This window comes from Colletotrichum fructicola, assembly GCF_000319635.2.
Source record: "Colletotrichum fructicola Nara gc5 chromosome Unknown KSG_Nara_v1_contig04, whole genome shotgun sequence".
Classification (NCBI taxonomy): domain Eukaryota; kingdom Fungi; phylum Ascomycota; class Sordariomycetes; order Glomerellales; family Glomerellaceae; genus Colletotrichum; species Colletotrichum fructicola.
This window is the reverse complement of record NW_027094054.1, coordinates 6,203,525-6,223,609: the sequence shown is the minus strand read 5'-3', so window position 1 is coordinate 6,223,609 and position 20,085 is coordinate 6,203,525. Positions and strand designations below refer to the sequence as shown.

At 53.0% G+C, this 20,085-nt stretch overlaps 5 protein-coding genes across 5 annotated transcripts; 4 read left to right on the top strand and 1 right to left on the bottom strand.

Annotated features, from left to right (window-relative positions):
* Nucleotides 1-4,245: 4,245 nt before the first annotated feature.
* CGGC5_v008629 (uncharacterized protein) lies at nt 4,246-4,904 on the top strand (the record flags this gene model as incomplete). The annotated part of the gene is made up of 2 exons (XM_032028616.1): nt 4,246-4,443; nt 4,533-4,904. The coding sequence occupies 2 exons, from the start codon at nt 4,246-4,248 to the stop codon at nt 4,902-4,904; spliced, it is 570 nt and encodes a 189-aa protein (XP_031891771.1).
* Nucleotides 4,905-8,575: 3,671 nt separating this feature from the next.
* CGGC5_v008628 (Efflux pump rdc3) lies at nt 8,576-9,988 on the bottom strand (the record flags this gene model as incomplete). Its single annotated transcript, XM_066152043.1, has 6 exons — nt 8,576-8,587; nt 8,676-8,813; nt 8,865-9,110; nt 9,180-9,510; nt 9,574-9,699; nt 9,756-9,988. The coding sequence occupies 6 exons, from the start codon at nt 9,986-9,988 to the stop codon at nt 8,576-8,578; spliced, it is 1,086 nt and encodes a 361-aa protein (XP_066008729.1).
* Nucleotides 9,989-11,981: 1,993 nt separating this feature from the next.
* CGGC5_v008627 (uncharacterized protein) lies at nt 11,982-12,395 on the top strand (the record flags this gene model as incomplete). The annotated part of the gene is made up of 1 exon (XM_032028613.1): nt 11,982-12,395. One exon carries the CDS (start codon nt 11,982-11,984, stop codon nt 12,393-12,395), a length of 414 nt encoding a protein of 137 aa, XP_031891928.1.
* A 2,378-nt stretch (nt 12,396-14,773) lies between these two features.
* Nucleotides 14,774-16,684, top strand: aurF-4 (Monooxygenase aurF; the record flags this gene model as incomplete). Its single annotated transcript, XM_066152042.1, has 7 exons — nt 14,774-14,810; nt 14,873-15,001; nt 15,211-15,505; nt 15,571-15,587; nt 15,682-15,696; nt 15,749-15,793; nt 15,846-16,684. The coding sequence occupies 7 exons, from the start codon at nt 14,774-14,776 to the stop codon at nt 16,682-16,684; spliced, it is 1,377 nt and encodes a 458-aa protein (XP_066008728.1).
* Nucleotides 16,685-18,651: 1,967 nt separating this feature from the next.
* Nucleotides 18,652-19,657, top strand: plyF-5 (putative pectate lyase F; the record flags this gene model as incomplete). Its single annotated transcript, XM_032028610.1, has 6 exons — nt 18,652-18,859; nt 18,912-19,063; nt 19,129-19,227; nt 19,282-19,335; nt 19,403-19,437; nt 19,492-19,657. 6 exons carry the CDS (start codon nt 18,652-18,654, stop codon nt 19,655-19,657), a joined length of 714 nt encoding a protein of 237 aa, XP_031891937.1.
* Nucleotides 19,658-20,085: the final 428 nt, after the last annotated feature.

The window sequence follows — 20,085 nt, the reverse complement described above, 5'->3', positions numbered from 1 at the left end:
TCGCGAGTACCCTCTTTTTGCCCATGTCCATGCCCATGCCGCCCATCCACTCGCTCACCATTGCCTTCCTTGCCTTGTCCGCCAAGCCATACCGCATGCCGTGTTAGTCGAGCCTCACTCCGCGGTGGCTAAGACATTTTCTTCTCGTACGAGCAAACATCAATGTCATGTCCATGACCCGTCGGCGGTATTCCTCGCGGTGCAGCCTTCATACGTGCATCAGACCCTCGTCGATGTCTCTTATGCCTGCCCACTCACTCCCCGACCGGCCCCTCAACTCGACCCCTCACCACCACAACAGCATCACCACCACTACCACCACTACCACCACCACCACCATTACCACCATCCTCCAGACCAAGAGACCCAAGGTGGCGTGCCTCCATCACGCGGCGGCCCCATGATGCCCCGGCGCCCCAAAGTTGCTCCATGCCCTCGCCCTCTCTCTCCCTTTCTCTGCCCCCCTCAACCATCGAATCCCGTCCTGCAGTACTGGGACAGCAGCGCCCGCCAGCATCCAAAGCCCGATCTGTGAGATCCCGGGGAGGGTGATGAGGGCTTGGTTGTGATGGAGGACGCCACCAATGTTGTAGCGGACTGGGTGGGAATCAAGGCCATCGCCATTGGGGGAAACGGTCGTGGGAGAACAAAAAAACGGTCAGCCGCGCTGTTGGAATGTGGTTGGAATGCGGTCGCGATCCTCGACCTATCCCGCACCCTCCGTCACTGCCGGAGTTCGGGAAGAGACGAGCCAAATAGAGGTGTTGTCGACAAGGGGTGGATGAGAGAGAGAGAGAGAGGGCGTGAGATGGACGAACTGGGGTGAGCGGTTGGATCGTCCTTCAACTCCCGGGCATGCACACCATCACCGCGCTGGGGTTCAAAAGAGCCGTGGTGATTGACCATCAGAGTTGATGATTCCATTCCGGTCCATCTATCGGACTTGGCTTGGATGATTCTGGCGAACATCTTGTCCCATCCGGGAAGGACCCTTGACCGAGGTTCCCTCTGCCAGACATTTGAGGCCAACCACCGCCTTCCACCGCATGTCATTCTCAATTCCCATTCCAAATGACCTTGACTGCATACTGCGACGGCATCCAACCTACCTACACACACATAGCAAAGACTCCACGCAAATGCGGCCTGGATGGGGTTGACGCCGTTTGGCTGTCTGTGAGACGGTCCACCAAGGTAGAGTAAACTCTGTGACACGACGAATTGGCGCCCAGTATTTTGGGAACTCTCCGGGCGTCTCAAACCTCTGCTCCTGTACGACATCGGTCATTTTGTGTCTTTCTTTTTCTTCTGTCTCTACTTCGTGAACCAACACACTCTGTCCCCGCCTCTTCACGGCTCGCCGTGCTGCGTGCGCATGTAGGCCGTATGTCGACTTTCGTACGATGATGATGTGCGTTTACGGACCAAGACACACGAGACTCTAAAGCAATCTCAAATACCCCGTTCCAGAAGAGACCAAGACAGACTCAGATCTGGGTTCACCTTGGGCGTCTGGCTGGTGGAAATATCCGGGCCTAATGCGCAAGCCATCGTCAGCGACATCGCCAATCAAGCCACCTACCGGCCATCTTGGAGCTGCAGGTCTCTATCTCGTCCGCTTGCTTTTTCGCATCTCTGATCTCGCATCCGCCGCCGCGTCGACATACCCTACCTGCCTACCTGCCTACGCCCATCGCAAATGGCAGATCCATCCCGGTGTCTCGCCCGTCTCTGCCCGTCCAGCGTCACGGGTTCGTATCCCAAGGCTAATACATACCTGCATGCTGCGCGTAGGTACAACCCCAGCCCAGGGTCCCATCGACAGACATCAACACTAAACAACCTCACGTCGAGAGTCGCATCGAGACCGTCACTCGTCGATCGCAAGTCGCCAGTACGCCCGCGATGTCAAGTCAAAACGGGGGACGACCATGCACACAAAGCACCCGCAGTGATCTCAACTCTGACTTGCCTAACCTGCCATCTCGGGCAAGGCGCAGACCGCGCGAGTACGCAGCAGTCGTCGTCGCCGCTCCAGCGTTGCAGCTGTGCGACGTCAAACGCAACGCGACGCGATGCTTCCACCCATCATCCACCATCCTCCCCTCCCCCACGGAGACACACCCGCAGCTTGCACTCACTCGTACACAGATTGGCCTACCTTAGCATACACACGCGCACATGGGGGACTGACTCTACGTACCTACCCACTGAGAGAGGTATGTCACTGTATGTCACTGCCACTGATTGCAGCTCCAGCAGCCTGAAAGTGCCCGACAACGTCAGTAGGCGCCTCCCCAGAGACATGCATACATACATAATACATACGTACAGACAAGGACGGGATAGACGAGAGACAAGACGGCAAGATAGAGTTAACGCTCGCTGCAGCAGCCTCAGCTGCAAAGCAAGAATGCTCGCTCGCAAACGGACGATGCCCTGCCCTGCCCTGCCCCTGCGAGACCGGCGCGCTGGCGGGATGCATGTCTCGACTTCTCTGACTTCTTGGACGGATAACGTCCTGTCAGTTGCTTGATCTTTGCCTTTTTGACGTCTGTCGAGATCCCCATGCACCGGGGCTCGTCTTCAACAGCATGGTGCATCCAGCCAACAGGCGCCTCGCCAGCCCTGGGCCTGTAGGTCCTCGGGTGCGATTGCCCAGCCCGATTCTCGGCCGATGGCGTCTCCAGCACCCGACGCATGTCTCGAGCAATTCTCCCGTTGGACGATCGTTCATTCTACCGATCAATCAATTAAACATCCAGCCAACCATCCAACCAACCGGGCTGAGAGCACTTTTGTCATCAATGTTTTCATTTCTATTGCCTGTTGGCTTCAATCTGTGTCTATTCTTCGAACCGCTTCCCTGTCCATCATGTGCGATCATTCGTATGCACAGACATGTATTCGGCTGAGTCGAGCAAGTTGAGACAGCCAGACAAACAGCTAGGTATCCGTAGACAACATTCAGCAACTCCTTCAACAGGGGCTGTCGTCATCACAGCCCCGGCTGGCTGTGCCTCCTCCCACTCTCTGATCTTGCTCCATCTCGTCCGCCAGGCTGCTGCACTCTGCAGGTCTGCTCATCCCGGCCCTCCTTGTGGCCGCTTCTCTCTGTATCTCTTTCTGTCTGTCTCTTTGCTTCTCCCCCTCCCATGCTGTGGTCAAACCTGCATCATGCTCTTCTTTGAGACGGCGTTGCAGCCTCGGCCAGCAGCCACCCGTCTCACCAACTCTTTTCGGAACGCGGTCAACCCCAGGTGGCTACCCGACGACAGCTGCCTCTTCTCGGTGAGCAGCGACTGGCCTCTTCCGCTCTGCCCCTCTCCCTGGGGTCCCGGATGCCTCCGGTAAGGCAATCAATCATTCAGTCAGTAGGCTAGCCAGCCAGCCAGCCGGTGACCACAGCAGTCACAGGTACACATCCGCTGCATGGCTGCCGGCCAAGACGAAATCGTACCTGTCGTGCTCCGTGTGCTCTCGCACAAGCTTCCCCCGTGGGTTGCGGGTGCGCCGTCACATCGCACAGAGATGGGATGCCCGGGAAAGGTCCGATACTGCAGGAGGCTGTTGCGCCAACGTCGTTCAAAGCAAATCCTCCTCTTCCTCCTCGTCGCCGTCGTTGTCGCCATTAAACCACGATACATACATACATACATACATACGTACAGTCATGTCCGCTTCCATCTGCGCGCGGCCCGCATCGCATCATGGCATCACATCGCGCTGCGTGCACCGCACCACTGATTGCTTGATTGAATACATTACGTGCTGATCCCTGCAACAAAACCCCATCCGCTTGTCTTTTTCCCATCTTGACCCCAACTGCTGCGCAGCGGCATGCCCATGCCCATGCCCACCCCTCCCCCCGTGCGGCTCGACGCCCCCGAGTGAAACATCCTGGGCAAAACGTCCACGCCCTCTTCTTCCGATGGAAACTCATCTGAACCATGACATACCGTTTGGAGACTGACTTGTGGGGCGGCCCGTCGACTGACAACCGCAGAAGCGCATCTCGCGTCTGCGCCAGAAATTCATGTTCCATCTGTTCAAACCGACTGACAGCTTGGCTCACCTCACATCTGTCTGTCTGTCTGTCTGCCTACCTTGTCTGTGTTCAGACCAAGCTGCCAGACGCTCTCGACTCGACATGACATCCCCAGCCTGACAGACAGTCTTCCAGTTTCTCGCAACACCATCCACGCCCGGATTCCAAATCAATCGCAATATTCTGCATCATGAATCATGGATCACCAACAACACGCCCACAGAGGCACCTACAACCACGCGCCGTCCCCTCCTCCATCCAGCCCATCATTTGCCATACTCACCGCTCTGCGCTCCGTGTCGTCCATTTTCAACCACGCCAAGTTCTCGCTCGACACCACCAGCAAAGCCGCCTGCTCTGCATCGACATTCCCCGATCAAGCCACCCTCGTCCTGGTCTGGACCAGCAGGTCCCCTTTCGCCCTAGTCCACGCCGCCTCCAGACCTCGCCATGCACTCGAGACGCAAGACTCACGCTCGCTCAGCACAGCAAGGGTGCAAGGGTTCCCATTCCCTACGCCGATCCTCCCTCAGCCTCCCCGCCGTTTGCTTTCAATATCCTCCCAGGACTCATCCACGGCCAACCCCCACCCCCCAAGACGACCCCTCCTTTAGCAAACAAGGACGCTCCTCTCCAGTCTTCCGTCGTCTCCGTCCCCTCCATCTTGGAGATGGGCCACGCCCGTTTAGGTCTACCAGCCCTCAGCGTCCCCCCTCGACCACAGCAAACGGTTGTCGTCGTCGTCGTCGTCGCCCTGCCTAAGCTTGTGTGGCGTCGCGTCAAGTGGCTCCGTGCGCTCGACGACTTCAAGGTCGTCCCGTCTCCTAGTGGTCGGCCGCCCATATCTCATGTATAAGGACGGACGGCTATGTATGCGGCCGGTGTCACTCGCAGCAGTTCGCAGCCCGCCCTCCCGATGGTACATCCCGATGCCACAAGCACGACATGTCCTCTATTCTTTCGTCCGTCTTTTGGCTCTCGGATGTGATTCGATTCCTCCCCAGCGGGAACCTGTGGCCTAGGTCTGAAGTCGACGAAACACTTTCTCGGATTCACGGCGCCTGCATTCTCTATCTTTGACTATTCGGTAATGAATGGCGGTCACCAGAGCGGCCGCATAGGGAACAAGTCAGACAAATCACGACTAGCCTCCGCTCACCCTTCCCGATCCTCCACACCATCACGCTCTTCGTCCTCTCCCAGCACCCCACACTCTCGATCTTCTCTCATCCAAACAGGATATCACAACCAACGCTTCTCGTATTGTCCTCCTTCCCCTTGTCCCTCCACTAATCACTGCCGCATGACTTGCCCCTTAGCTAAGCTCAAGTCCTCGCCACAAGTCTGCTCGCGAAGATCACGGGCTGCTCTTCGCGCCGGTACCCCATATTCTTGCCATGCTGACGGCACAAGCCACGTCCAGCCACCGGACTAGTTTGAAGCGTAGCCCTACGACGGCGCCATGTCAGACCTAGTCGGTCGGTTCATCTCTGGGTCGAGTCGAACACCAAGCCAGCTCACACATGGCATGGATGCTACTGGCTGTATTTCTTCTTGTCCATATGAAGGTCTCGCGCTTCTGCTCCTCTGCGTTTGCTGTAATCCTCCGCATTTGATCACCTGGGGGGCCCCTTGTCATCCACAACTGCCATTCCGACTTCCGACTCCCTCGCTCTGAGCGAATAGACACACCCTGCTGTTGTCTTATGCTTAACAGAAATCCCGAACCGACGTCCAGCCAAGTCTCTTCGGTGGCACTGACCCTGCCGTGGGCTGCCGTCGACAGGGTGTCCTCCAAACAGGGAACCAGCTCCTAGTCGCAACACCATCTCTATTGGCAAGCTCCATCTCCCACACCCTCTTCTGCGAGATCGTCTTGCTCTAGATATTGAGAGAGCGCATCACCCTCGAACTCCATGATCCCCACCCACCCATCCTTGCCGGCGCGTCCCACTCCGCCCTCTTGTGGCCTGGCTGGTATACCACGATGTGTTCTCTCTCCTCTTGGAAGTACGCCGGTAGTCTCGGATCTTGCCCTCGCGACGCGTCGTCGCCCGCGTGGCTGCTTGCCGTGGTGATACGAAAGCTGTCCGCCCCAAAACCTTCAGACCCATCTCCACTCTGGTTGTAGCGGAACGGTGACATTCCCGCACGGCTGCACCAGCCTAGGGAACCGGGGAAGTCCCTTTGACGAACCTTGAAGTTAAGGGTGACTGGGCCCTTTTTTGGCCAGCCTTGATGGGGCCTATCTGGTCTGCTGATGAAGGACGGAGGAACTCTTGACCACCGCACGGCGCGAGCCTCCGGGCCCACTCGAGGCCATGCCATGCTGAGGCAAGGGCCGGTCATGCTCCCAACTCTAGGAGCATTTGTTCCCGTCATGTTGACCTCATATCCAACCGATATATTGGCATGCTGGTATCCATTCGTGGCTGACGATGGGAGTCGGGCACGGGATGTGGCGCTCATCAGCCACTCGGTCCCGAAGGTCGTCGTCGTGAGGGTTGTCTCCTTTGTAAAGCCTGTTTTTTGTTTCACGCAAGAAATCGTTCGACGCCGCCCAATCACGGCGCTAGCTGCCCAATACCCAGATCAAGCCACAATCCAAAGCCCTGGGATCCAGACGGAACTTCCTCTTGGCAGCGGCTAGGCGGTCACGGACGATACGCCCGTCTGCGTAGCAAGCTCGAGGAGGGAGGAGGGAGGGGGGGGGGTTGTGACTTGCCATGTGACTCAGACCTGCGGCCAAGCGGTGTGGATGGATGTCTCAGAAGCTATGTGCTTTTCTACGTATGGTGTGCGGAGACGCGTCTGCGTCTGCTCGGGGCTGGGGAGCCGCTGCCGCTTCGTATTATCGCAGATAAGCCTGTATGCCTTTTTGCTTTGCCTGCCTGCCGTCTGCCGCTATCTCGAGTATGCCGGACTATACTCAACCTTGGTTTTCTAACAGCTTGCAGGCGAGGCCAAGGGAACTGCCGGGGCGACTATTCCCGATATAATCCAGTGTGGCCCGCTAGTCTATCGAGAGAGCTAGCCCGTAAGTACAAATATGCCATGAAGGTCCAGTTGGGACTGGGCATTACACCGGCACTGTCGAGATGCAGCTCTCTGATTTGTCACGACGCTTGTTTGTGTTTTGGTCAGCTGGACTTGAATATTCTCGGGGAGGTCGCACAGTTTCAGCTAGGTGTCGTTCGATGTGGACTTTCCCACCCCCTGAGGACTTGTTTTACGATATGCGTCTCCTCGGGTGCGAGGAAAAGAGGCTGGCGAGGTCGTGTTTTCGTGGGGTGCGACTCGCGATGGTTTCCCACGACGGCAACCAGCATGACGAGAGGATGCGGATGAATCCTGTAGAGCAGCGCTACTGGAGGAAGAACTTATTGGTCTGCGACAGATTCTCAACAAAACTTTGAGGGGTAGGATGAGAGTGTGCTCGGCAGCTGCTCCAAGGGCTTGATGGGGAGGCAGCCGGATCCTCTACGATCTCCTCGCCTTCTTCGTGTTGGTGTTGTTGTGCTTCGCCCATGAGACGAAAAGCCCCTGGCCGTTGGCAGGCCTTGTCAACTGGTGAAGGCTGGCGAGGACAAATGTGTCCAAAGATGACCTGTCGATTAGGAAATGACAAAATCCAATGTTAAGGAGGGGGCAGTGGGCGGAGGCAACGCCGATGGGCTCTGTGATCTCTGGAGATGCTGGTTCTGTTGTTCCGACCGTAATCCCCGCGATTTGAAGTCGACGTTGAAGTTAGAGGGATATTAGACTCAGCAACATCTTATTTACACTTGCAGTTGTACAAAGAGCTCATGTATTCATCTTCACGCAGTGCGTAGCACCTCGTGAATCTTGACAAGACAGCCAAGGACCTGGGACTTCTGTATAAACAGACTCTCTACTGAACATGACAGCTGGAGAGGAATTATGAGCTACTCAAATTTACTTACGGTCGTCCAAGGTAGATACAAGATCCTGGCTTTCGTGACCAGGTGTTTGCCCGTGTTGCCAAAGATGTTCTACAGTATCTGGCGCCCTGTCTACTGCATGGCAGACACTTCCATTCAGATGGGAAAGAAGATCTGTCGATTCAGCTGTCACAATCACGCCATTTCCTTTGAATCCCGCTCTTCATGATGGAATCTATTGATTTTTCTATGACGTACAGTCGAAAACGCTGAGCAAACATGGTCTAGTAAACACGGTGGGCATATTTGCCCCTGATCAGCTCCCCCTTTTTCATAATCACCCAGGGTATCGGCGCTATAAGCAAAGCAAAAGCAGCAAGAATCGTATTCCCCCACCCCAAACCCAAAGCATCGTATAACGGAGGTCCTGCGAGAGGAAGAAATGCCCCAAAAATGCTCCTAAAAATTGTCGAAGCGGCGAGGGCTGACGCAGCGTGCATAGTGAATGCATCGACAAGATACGAGGCCAGCGGGCCAAACACAAACAAGATCCCGACCCCAACAATAAAAGTTCCAATCATCGGCACCAGCCAAAACACCCCCTTTTCGGCCGTCCAACCGTACATCAGAAGCCCTCCTGGTATCACCGGCACAGAATACGCCATCAAAGGAAGGCGAAACTCCGGTGTCCGGGCGCCATGCTTCTGAGATAGCGATGTAGCTACTTTGTCCCCCCAGAAAGAGACAATAAGGGTGCCGGTCACTGTACCGATACCGACACCTATGAAGGTGAGGCCGGAAGAGCCTGCGGAGAAGCCGTACTTCTCAGTGAAGACCATTGCTACCGTCGTGAAAAATAGGTACTTGCAAAGGATTGTCAGCTCAATTCGACACGAGTAAGGCGGCTGCCATACCAAATATCCGTAGATGACTGCAAAGTATGCAGACAAAGTAAATACAATGGGATGAAGTATCAACAGTCTCAGCGGTCGTTTGATGGCCCGAGAGAAGGCCTCTTGGGGCGAGACGCCGTCATCTAGAACCGAAGTGTATCTGGGATTTCCCGTACGCTTTCTCGTCTTTTGCGCTCGTTTCTCGAGCAGAGCTTTTGCAGAAGTTTCCCTAAGAATCAGAAGCATCGCCAGTCCAAGAGCGCCGGCCTGTGACACGAAGCCTTCGTCAGTGACGTTGTCTTTTGCCTGTTGTACAAACAGCTCGTGCCAACCTACCATGATGCACAGCGCCCAAAAGATCCATCTCCAGCCAGCATACTCTGCCAAGAAGCCGCCCGCCGCAGGCCCCAGGACTGGTCCGAGGAGCGGCGCGAGGGAGTATACCGACACCGCTCTGCCCCTCAGCGCTGGAGGAGCGACGTCCGCGATCGTGCCACCCCCGATGGACAGCGGGGCTGCACCGGCACATCCGCTCAAGAAGCGGAATACCAGCAGAACCCCGAGATTTGGCGAGACGGCACAAGCGGCATTGCAGGCGAGAAAGAGCACGTTCGAGATGCTGTACGCTGGATATCGTCCGTAGAGCTCCGACATGGGCGCTGCTAGTCTATGCGTCGTCAGCAGATGCCGCGGAACCAGGGCAGTTCGTGCGCTTGTGGAATACACTTACACGGGACCGAATACGAAGCCCAAATTGAAAATTGATACAACGAGCGAGGATAGCACACCATCAGGCGCATTGAAGTCCTTCAAAATCTCTCGGACGGCAGGGGCGGGCATCGACGACGCGATCGCTCTGGGATGTGGTCAGGATAAGATATTCCAAAGAAGATAGTCGGTTGCAATACTCACGCTTGTAGCGTCAAGATACTCACAAGCACAATCTGAATCCACCTCGACGCCATAGCCCAGTTCATCGGATTCTCCGGATCGTACGGCTTGTTCCAGTCCACTACGAACTTTTGTGACGCCGAGTTTCTCTTCTCTCCCCCAGTCACGCTAGAGGCATCGCTCGCCCATGTCGAAAAATACGGCGATCGTTGTGATTCGTCGTCGTCGGGTATGCTGCTGAATGCAGCGCCCATGTAAAGGCTCAGCTCGTCGACGGGCCCTGGAGGTCCATTTGCACTTAGTCTGAACCACGAGAACCCCGAGGTTCTTGCGGTCTGTGGTACATCATCCCAAGAGGGGTCTGATTTCCGTTTCTCCACGGACACTGGAGGCGGGTATTGAGGATGACCCTCGGCTGATATGATCGAACCGTGATCCTCGTCAACAGCCATTTGTCGCTGCTATCGCCTCGGGACTGTGTCTCACGAGAACATCACATAGGAAGTTCGACAAGTTCTCACGAGAGAATCAATGGTGGCGTTAGAGGAGCAAGTGTCAAATGCATAGTGTGCAAATGGCTTCGAACTTGCAAACCTCAGCAGCACAGAAGAGATCACAATCTTTGTTTTCGGGCATAACCGCCCTTGCGTTTCAATACTAGCCCACTTGCCGCAGCCATACGGTCTTTTAATCAGTGTAAGGCAGACGGCTGCTATTCCTGAGAGCACTGTGGTGTTGTATGTGACGCGGCCCCCACTATATGAGGCACGGTCATCTGTTCCAAATAGATTTGATGGCAGCCTCTGTGGCTGAAGTCGGCATAGCTATCTGTAGTCATCGAATGCAATCACGCGGGCATGACCGAAACTGGCTTAGACAGCTGTATTAACGACCAGCGGGCAGTCGCGGTTGGTGACACTGAGTGGCCCAAACTCCCTTACGACAATGCCGTTTAAACCGAGTCTGACAGGTTGGGAAACGGGAAGCCAGCGTGACATGAGGTTCTGGCCGCTGTTGGCGCGGTAGTAAACTTCAGGCCCCTGTTTCAAGTTGTCCGAGACTGAATCGCACATGGGCTTACCAATAGCATGGAAACTTCAACGTCAGCTGTCACTGCCAAGACAGAGCCAGGGTCCCTTCTCTCAACTCCGATCATAAAAGACCACATAAGTCTTGGTCTCCAAAATCGTTCACCCTGAGATGCAGATCGCATCATTGGTGGCATGGCAGCTCGGAGAATGGAAGTGCGCCATGATGCCATCCAATGTGAAAAGAAAACTCATAGCGATTATAAGCATGAGAAAATCTTATGCCATGGCTTCCGACGTTGAAGTTGGCTTTGAAGCATTGACTTTGGCAAACGCATCTGGCCCTTGGTGAATTGAGTGTGCATATGGAGCGTTGACAGTGCGACTTCACTTCCAGATCCAGTCACATGCAACAGACCATTCAAGGTGGGTGATGTTGAATGGTCTTGTCTGATAAATTACACTTCTTGTCAAAAAATTCTCCAAACGCCAGGCGTGGGCTTGTTGTGAGTGCCCAGTCTTGGCCTACGTAACACAAGTCTGGTAGGGAGCCGCAATGCATGTCAATAACTAAATGCTATCATCTCTTCCAGTTTGCAGTAATCATTCTACATTCGCTTCTAACAAGCAACTAATGAGAAATGAAGGAAAGGATCGTTGAGGAGGCTGAGATTCACGGCTGCCCTCCAAAACACCCAAAGCCTTGATCTCCTAGATTAAAGAAGGGATTGAGGAGAAGAGCTGAATAACGATTTGAGATGACTGGTACCTGCTAAAGGGTGCTGCTTCTTCTTCAGAATGATTTGGAGATCCTGCCTTTCCAACTGGTCGTGGTGCGCACCTGCCGCGCGCGTCGAGGCGATCTCCACGTTCTGGATTTCACCTCACTCGTATCGACTATAAAAAACCTCCTCTTCTTCCTCGACCTCTCGCAATCTTTCTTTCTAGATAAAACGTGGACGTCGCAACTGAGCAGCCTATCCAAGACATTCCACCAGACAGAGCCGTGTTACTAAGATCGCGGAGCCGATCTTCCTGTTAGTCTAGCGATACACAAAGCAGGTAAGAACAAAGACGGACTTCAAAAAAGAAAAGAAAAAGAAGAAAAAGAAGAAAAAGAAGAAAAAAAGAAAAACAAGAAAAAAAGAAAAACAAGAAAAAAAGATCAGCTAACCAGAGATAGGATCCCAGCCAAGTTTCTAGCAACAACATCGCTGCCATGGGAAACGCAGGCAAAAAGCGCCGCCGCGTTGCCGACGATGTCAAGCCCATCAAAGGCAAGAAGCCTCGTCTTGCCAAACCCCCCGCTGCTGCCAAATCCAACAAGAAGCTTAACACTCAACCAAGCGATTCGAAGGAGTCCTTAGAACCAAATGAGGACAAATGCACTTGCATTGTCGCTGAGTTATCCAACGCTGGCCACAACACCACCACAACCACCACAGATCTCTCCCAGTATGCCTTCCAGCAGACAAATGATGGGGCCAACAGAACACGCACAGTCAACTCGACCGAGAAACCGAGGCAGGAGGAGGAGGAGGAGGACGACGACGAAGTTACTGGAAAAGGCATCACCTTGTCGCAGATGTGGGAAATAACCTCAGCCATGCCAGCAAACCCTGTCGGAGTGTGACGAATCACCGAAGAAGAGCAGGGCCAGGTCATGGCCGAATACGTGCGCATACGGGAAACATTTCCGCCCAGGCTTCGAAATCGAGTCCGCAACATATGGATGCTGAAGCTGCTCCGCGACGCGTTTGGCAAAGAAGCCACTAAGGGTCTGACGGCTTTATCGCAAAACATGGTGGCTAAGGATGCTGCCGCGAAGACGAAGAACGCTTCGAGGACAGACGCCGATGAAGGAGTGGAGAATCAGCATTCTGAGAAAGATGCTGAATTTGTTGTTGTAGAGCTGAAATGCTGTGATAGTTCCATGCAATTATGGCTGGCCTAACAAATGCCACTGCCCTAGCCATGATCTCAACTTGGCACACTGAAATGAGAAACCCCTCGAAACGTCCTCCTGTCTGTCCAAATCCGAAAGTAAGGAACCGCCTGCGCCCGTGTATTTCATGCTTATGACCATATGCCATTCTTATTCTCCCCTAAACTGTGTCTGTTTTGGCCTTGTACCGCAAATAGTGGAGGCGGATATGAGAAATGTGCCGGACGATGAGTGTCAAGCATTGAATAAAGAATGCCGAAGAGAAAAGAGTTGCAAAAGGAGTAAAGTGAAAGAGTATTGGAAGTAGAGTAGAGCCCGTCAGGAAAAGGCTGGGGTGTTAGCAGAAAGATTCAAACACTGAACTACCTTACGGCTCCAGCCACTGAGAGGAACTAATGCCAATGGTGTGGTAGAAGTCCGCCATGGCTACATAGTGAAATGTACTTCGATCGGCCCATATTGGCGTCAGAGACTTGCGAGTTGGCAACACTCTCTGGCACGCCCTAGCTGGAAGCAGGCACGCATACTCTCAGGGACTTCCTAGCTGTATGTTTGCTTGGGCGTGGGCGCAAGTATAAGACCAGGATTAGCTATGGCGTAATTATCATGCTTGCCGTTCTGGTGTCGTCTTCGACGTCCTCGATGGTTGCACTCGGGGTTCAATGTTCACGATGCTGTCTTCGCCATCGTTGTCACTCAATCTCATGACGCCAGGACGGTCGATCATGGCCTCGATCTGGTCGTTCTATATCTCGGAATTGGAATTGATGCAGACGTTCATTATGGCTTAATATGCCAAGTCGCGTTGTCAAGGCGAGAGTTCGTTTCTAGGTTGGGGGTGTTCACAGATATTCGTCAACCTCGCGTCGGCGAGCAACCTTGTCACGGCGCACTTCGATCAAAGCGAGCTCTCATCTCTCATCCTGGCGGTAACTGATGATCCAATGTTATCCGTGAGAAAGGGCTGCTGACGAATCTCGTTGTCGAGATTGGCAGACCCTTGGGCATGCGCGACGAAGTTGGTAGTGCTCTCAGCTAGGGTTAGATGCATGACAGCCAGATGGAACACGTCAAGACGGTGCTACATCAACAACTCTGCCGCCAAAGTCTCAGCTAGTCCGTCGTTGCGTTGTTTGGTAGCCTTCAAGGCGTGATTGAATTTTAAATAGAGAATGGTTGCCAGAGTAAGCGCCTGGGGAAGTAAGTGGAAAAACAAATGCCCTTACTAATGATTTTCCGTCATTATTCCGGTTCATGTCCCATTGTCAACGCTGATAGGAGCACGCACAAGTTTTCAGAAGATTGAGGTCATGACATCGTCGTCAGACTTCTGCTCCTGTTGATATGTGATCAGCACCGGAAACGTCCAGGAGGCGGACGACGAAGGCCGAAATGCTTTCTATGGGGTATGCAACTCACTTATTTGATGCTTAAGTGGGCTAATACTCTGGGAACACGACATTCGGTCGATCATCCATGGGTTGTTAGATGTCACATGAGCTGACACATGTGACAACATGACGAACCTGGCCAATCCGCGCGCCTGATAATCCACGCAGCCTTTCCTAGTCATCCCAGCGTCTCAGCGCGTCAGCTACAAAAGGAAATTCTACCTGTATTGTCACCGGTCCTTTCTAGGTAGGCTATAAAATGTACCAATCTACGTGGATAGCGGCTATTTACTTTAATCTCGAAGCTCATTACTGCCCAGCCAATTCAGAAAGGATTCTGACGTGGCCACTAACGGCTCATCAACAGAAGGCCCACATCAATCGAAACTTATGGATTTGCATCCTATCAGTAGGATTGCCGCTTACGGACTCCCTGATTTTGACGATCCCTGTGTTAGTCTGCTTTAGTGGCCTTCCCTGTGTGACACAGTAAGATAATGCAACGGCGATCCCGAAGCTTGGGTTAGACGAGCATCCCGTTCTTTTGATGCCCGCGTTTCGTCAACCCGTTGCTACCTTACGTAGATAAAACTCGTCGTCGGTCTCTGACTCCTTCCCTTCTCGTTTTGTTACATTGACAACTGTTACAGTGAAGACTTCTGGGACTGTATCACCATGACCGAAGGTAACAAGGTTGCGATAGTCGGCCTAGGTGAGTTTTTTGTTGAAGGGCACAGGATGCCCTTAGTCCCTGGAGCATGCTGACAAACACAGGGGCGCTTGGTATCGTCGCCCTCAAGAACTGCCTAGAAGAGGGGTTCGAGGCGACGGGGTTTGACCGCATCCCTTATCCGGGGGGGCTCTGGACGTATACGCCAGAAGACCGGGTCTCTGCGCTCCCAAGTAACATAAACTGCTCTTTCTTTGACCGAAATGATATTGATTACGCGCGAAAGCAACCGTCGTAAACATATCAAAAGAAAGGGCGAGTCTGCTACCTGCCCACGTGACCAAATGATCATGCTGACGATTTGCACCAGGGATGCTTCACAGACTTTCCCTTCCCAGCAGGTGAGAAGACAAAAGTCTTTCCATAATTATCCGTGGCCTAGACTCAGTGACGGTAGAAGTTCCAAGCCTTTGCTCCGCCGGCGATATGCAGAGGTACCTTGCCAGCTACGTAGAGCACTTCAACCTGCGCCCTTCGATGCGCCTCAGCACAAGCATCACTTGTGTGTACCATGATGAAAGCGCCAACAAATGGGTGATTGAGATAGATGGGGCCCCCCACGAGATGTTTGACAGAGTAATCATGGCGACGGGTCAGAATCATACGCCAAAATATCCTGACATTAAGGGAATTGAACTATTCCACGGCGAACAGCTTCACGCTAAGTCGTTCAAAAGGTAAGTTTGTGATGCCGACGACCCATTTCCAAGCTTGGAGTTGCCCGTACTGAAGTCTCTTTGAGCCCCGAGGGATTCAAGGGTAGGGATGTCTTGATCATCGGCCTGGGCAACAGCGGGGCAGACACAGCGGCATCTCTCGCCGGACACGCCAACAGCATCTATCTATCACATAGACATGATGCCTAGTTGTAAGTTGCCCCTCGGTCCACACCCCAATTAGTCTAGTCTGACATCGTGGAGTTGCCCCGCGTAAAAGAGGGCGAACCCGTCGATCATACCATCAACGTCCGTTACGTCACCTGGCAGCGCGTCTTCGAGCGCTTCTTTCCCAGTCTAGTCGAGAAGCTTTTCAATAACTTCGGCAAGAGACTCCAGGACGAGGCTTTCAACATCCGGCCCGAATGGAAGCTGTCCCCCGCGCCCTCCCTCAAAAAGTACCTACCCCTCATCACGGACAATCTTATCGATTCCCTAGAGAGCGGCGCCGTCCTGTCCGTTGAAGGCGTCAGCGGGGTCGTTGGGCCCAACAAGGTCGAGCTCACCGACGGCAAAGTCATCAAGGTAGACACGATCATCTACTGCACTGGCTACATGTCCGACTTTAGTCTTCTGGACCCCAAGTATGACCCGACGCGCGAGACCACGCCAGATTGGGCCGCCGCCAGAGGTTCGAGGGGCAAGCCGCTGCCGAGGCTGTATCAAGGCGTCTTTTCGCTGAGCCACCCACATTCTCTGGCCTTCCAGGGTGCTGTGGCGCTCACTATGGGCCAGTTCCAGATAAATGACCTATCTTCGATGGCGGTGACGCAGGTGTGGAAGGGCAGGTCGGCCCTGCCCCCTCAGGAGGAGATGGAGCAGGCGGTCGATAAGCACCACGCCTGGATCGTAGAACCGGCTCAAGAGGGCAGCGTCCTGCCGCAGACGGTCAACCCGTACCAGTGGGCGGACTGGGCTAACCAGACGGCCGGCACAGGCGTGAATGAGTACCTGGGTTGGGGCTGGAAGGGGTGGAAGTTCTGGTTCCAGGAGCCCCGATTCTGCAGCGTTCTCATGGGCGGCGTCTACAGCCCTCACATCTACCGTGTTTTTGACGGCAAGAGGAAGAGGTGGGGTGGAGCAAGGACAGAGATTGAGAGGCTGTACAAGGTGGCGAACGAGAAGCCTAAGGTCAATTAGGCGAGAGGGGGCTTTGGCACCACCAAGACATACCGGTAGCTAGCAATATCACTGGATTTTACCGAAATTTTCTTTGAATTCATGCAAATTAAATTTCAAATTATTCGTTGGAATATTGTATTACGGAGTTCCCTAAGGAGCCAGCTTGTAGGCGCAACAGGTTTCCCTTGAGACTAGCAGCCAACATGTGAAAGCTGGGTGTGCTTCACTGTCAGAAGTGAGACGTGAGGAATTCGACGTTGTCTTGGAATTAATGCAACTCTTACCTCCTCGTCGTTCTTGGCCATCTTGTGTGGTAGGCGTTGGACCTGATTCATGGATGAATTGAAACCGTACCTCAAGAGGATCGAAAGTTTCGAGCTAATCTGCGGGCGTGCTCTTGACTTTCTGAGCACATAACCATTGTACATGTTGATTCACGTTGTATATGAGTTGCGAGGTTCTTTTATAGTAAAACTGCGTTGCATACTTCGTGGCCTATCTCTGGCGCAGCGTTTTCTCAGACTGACTATGAATGCCAAAAGGCTATCCGGCGAATTCATGGTATGCTTGTAGGCTCCCACTTAGTCGGGTTGTGCTTTTAAATTGACTCAAACACCATACCTGCGTAACATATCGCTGTTCGATGGATGATGTATTCTATGTGAACCGTGAGACGACCAATCACCTTCAAATGGCCCCCAAGATGAGCTGCAGTACATCGTCTTGGCTTTCAGAATCTGGAATTCAACTTGTTAATCAACGTTGGGCCATGCATAGATTACTTGACCATGAGTGAAGGATGCCCTCAAAACCCAAAGGCTACTGGCTTTCTGCGACTGTCGTTACTCCAATCTTTGTACGAAATGGTATAATTATCGCTCTCCCGTATGTGTGTAGTGTTCTGAACTTTGTAAGAAGCAAAGAGAACTTCAATTTTAGCAGGCACGTCGATCACCACAAAGATGGGACGGCGATCTGCCACGACGAAGTTCAAACGCAGAAGTTCTAACCAACGCTATCGCGTTAACCGCTGGAAATCTGCGCGAGACGTACTGCGGAATTTGGGAACCCGGTCCTGTACGTAGGTATGGGAACGAGAGCCACGACTCAGCCCTTGCAGATGATACTGCATCATGCTGGGTGCAGTGGATGCATGTATTCGGGCGCCACTCGACAATTAAGGCAGTCCACGCGAATACATCCCTGCTTATTTCCGACTATCTCATGATCGACTGGTGCTTGAATGTGCTTAAAATTGCTTGAATGGCGGGGTTGACAGCACCCCGGCAGCTTGTGGTGGCAGTCCGCGATACGGCCCCAGTTTCGGTGGCGGGACGGACAACTCCTGGGAAATATTACTGGGGGAAACCTGCGGGGCCGGGACCCGGACCGGGGCGCCCATTGTTGGAGAATTTCTCCGTCCACATGGTCGTTCTTGGCACTATCAATCAGATAATGTGACCTCGTTCCAACTGCAATGGTTGATTTCCGATTAGATCTTGGCATCTTACTTCCAATGCAGGGACAGAAAACAAAACAAGTTCAGTTGGCGGTGACTAGGCCTCAGAGTAGGATCGTTGCCCAACGCCTGCCTCTTTCATGGCCATCTCTTTGGCATCTTTATCTTTCCAACCAGCTTACCTACCAAATCACGGCAGTTCATTGAGTAAAAAAATTCATCTCATTGGGCCGCCTGTCCATCATTTTGATTATTGTTCACCAGCGTAGGATCCGGAAAACTGCAAACCATTTCTCACGAGTTTCTCACAGCTGCGTTCCTTCAAGTTTAGTCCACCAATGATCGACGCACGAAACATCAGCTTGGTTTCATGGTCGGAAACTGTTTAGCGATCAAGTCTGCTGCGCTCATCTATATAACGGCTCCATAAGATTCGCTTCTGTTGGGTCGTAACTCATCACCACGGACTTTGCTTTCAATTCGACCTGCCTTCTGCATCAAACTTCAAAGACATACAAGAGCAATCATGTACTTCTCAAAGGCAGGTGTCGTGGCTCTGCTGGCGGCTTTGCCGTCCACTCTGGCTTGTCTCGGCTACGAGGGTGGTCTTCCCACTCCTACTAGCACCAAGACCAACAGCAAAGTCATCGAGGTGGCAGCTGGTGCCACATTTGATGGTGGCTGGGCTAAGTATGACCGTGGCTCGGGTGCCTGCAACGAACAGGCCGAAGGAGGTGAGAAAGTCCCCGTACAGCCACAAATAGCGTGTCTCACAGATGTCTTCAGGTGACGCCGATGCCGTATTTCTGCTCCGCAAAGGTGCAAAGTTGAAGAACGTCATCATTGGGAAGAACCAGGCTGAAGGTGTGCACTGTGACGGACCCTGCACTCTCGAGTTCGTCTGGTTCGAGGACGTCTGCGAAGACGCCATCACTATCGTAAGTACCACTCGCAAGCTTTATTTATTTGATAAGAATGAAGCGACCTCTAACACCCAATGCAGAAAAATGATAAGGCAGGTGAAGAAACCTGGATCATCGGTGGTGGCGCCTACAAGGCATCCGACAAGATTGTCCAACACAACGGCTGTGGAACTGTGAACGTAAGTTCTTGGGGACTCTTATGACCTTTCTTTTGGCGCTAAAATATATGGTAGATCATCAACTTCTACGCCAACACATATGGCAAGTTGTACCGCTCTTGCGGAAACGTAAGTCAACACCATGGATCCGATCAACACCACAACACGAACTCACGATATATCTTTGAATGAAAAGTGCAGCAGTCAGTGTAAAAGAAACGTTTATATCGAGTGAAACTCCCCATTATCCCTTGGAAAGATCATAAAAAGTCTAACAACTAGCAGGGGAACCACCGCGTACAACGGTGGCGAGTTGGCAGGTATCAACTCGAACTACGGCGACACCGCCACCCTCAAGAACGTCTGCACGGACGCAAAGGTCAAGTGTCAGATGTACAACGGCTGTGCCGGTGGCTGCGAGCCCACCAAGTCGGGTGTTTGCTCTGGCTAACAGTTGGTGGTGCTGTTCAACATCATACGCCCCTTCCCATCAGCAAAACCAAACCCGGCCCTTCCTTCCTGGGAAAGAAGTGGGAACACGGCCTTGCCTCCTTCCTTTCATATTGCAGACTGTCCTGTCAGCACTTTGTTTCTTGTACATACAGATCTCAAGACAATCGCCCTCACCCGGCGATCAGTGACGTATATAGCCTTTTCCCAAGAATGATGATGATCGTCTTTATCCATCTTGATTTGCAGCGAAAAAATAATCTCATGCCCATCAGAAGTATTGATGCGGCTCAGTACAGATAGAGTTTGAAAACCATTGGGTGGATTTTCGCATGCCGCTGGTCGGTTCACACACAGTATGAATCCGAACTTCGAGGTCATGTGCTACTTAGTAACGTCCACGTGAGAAGCCACTTTCCATTCATAAAA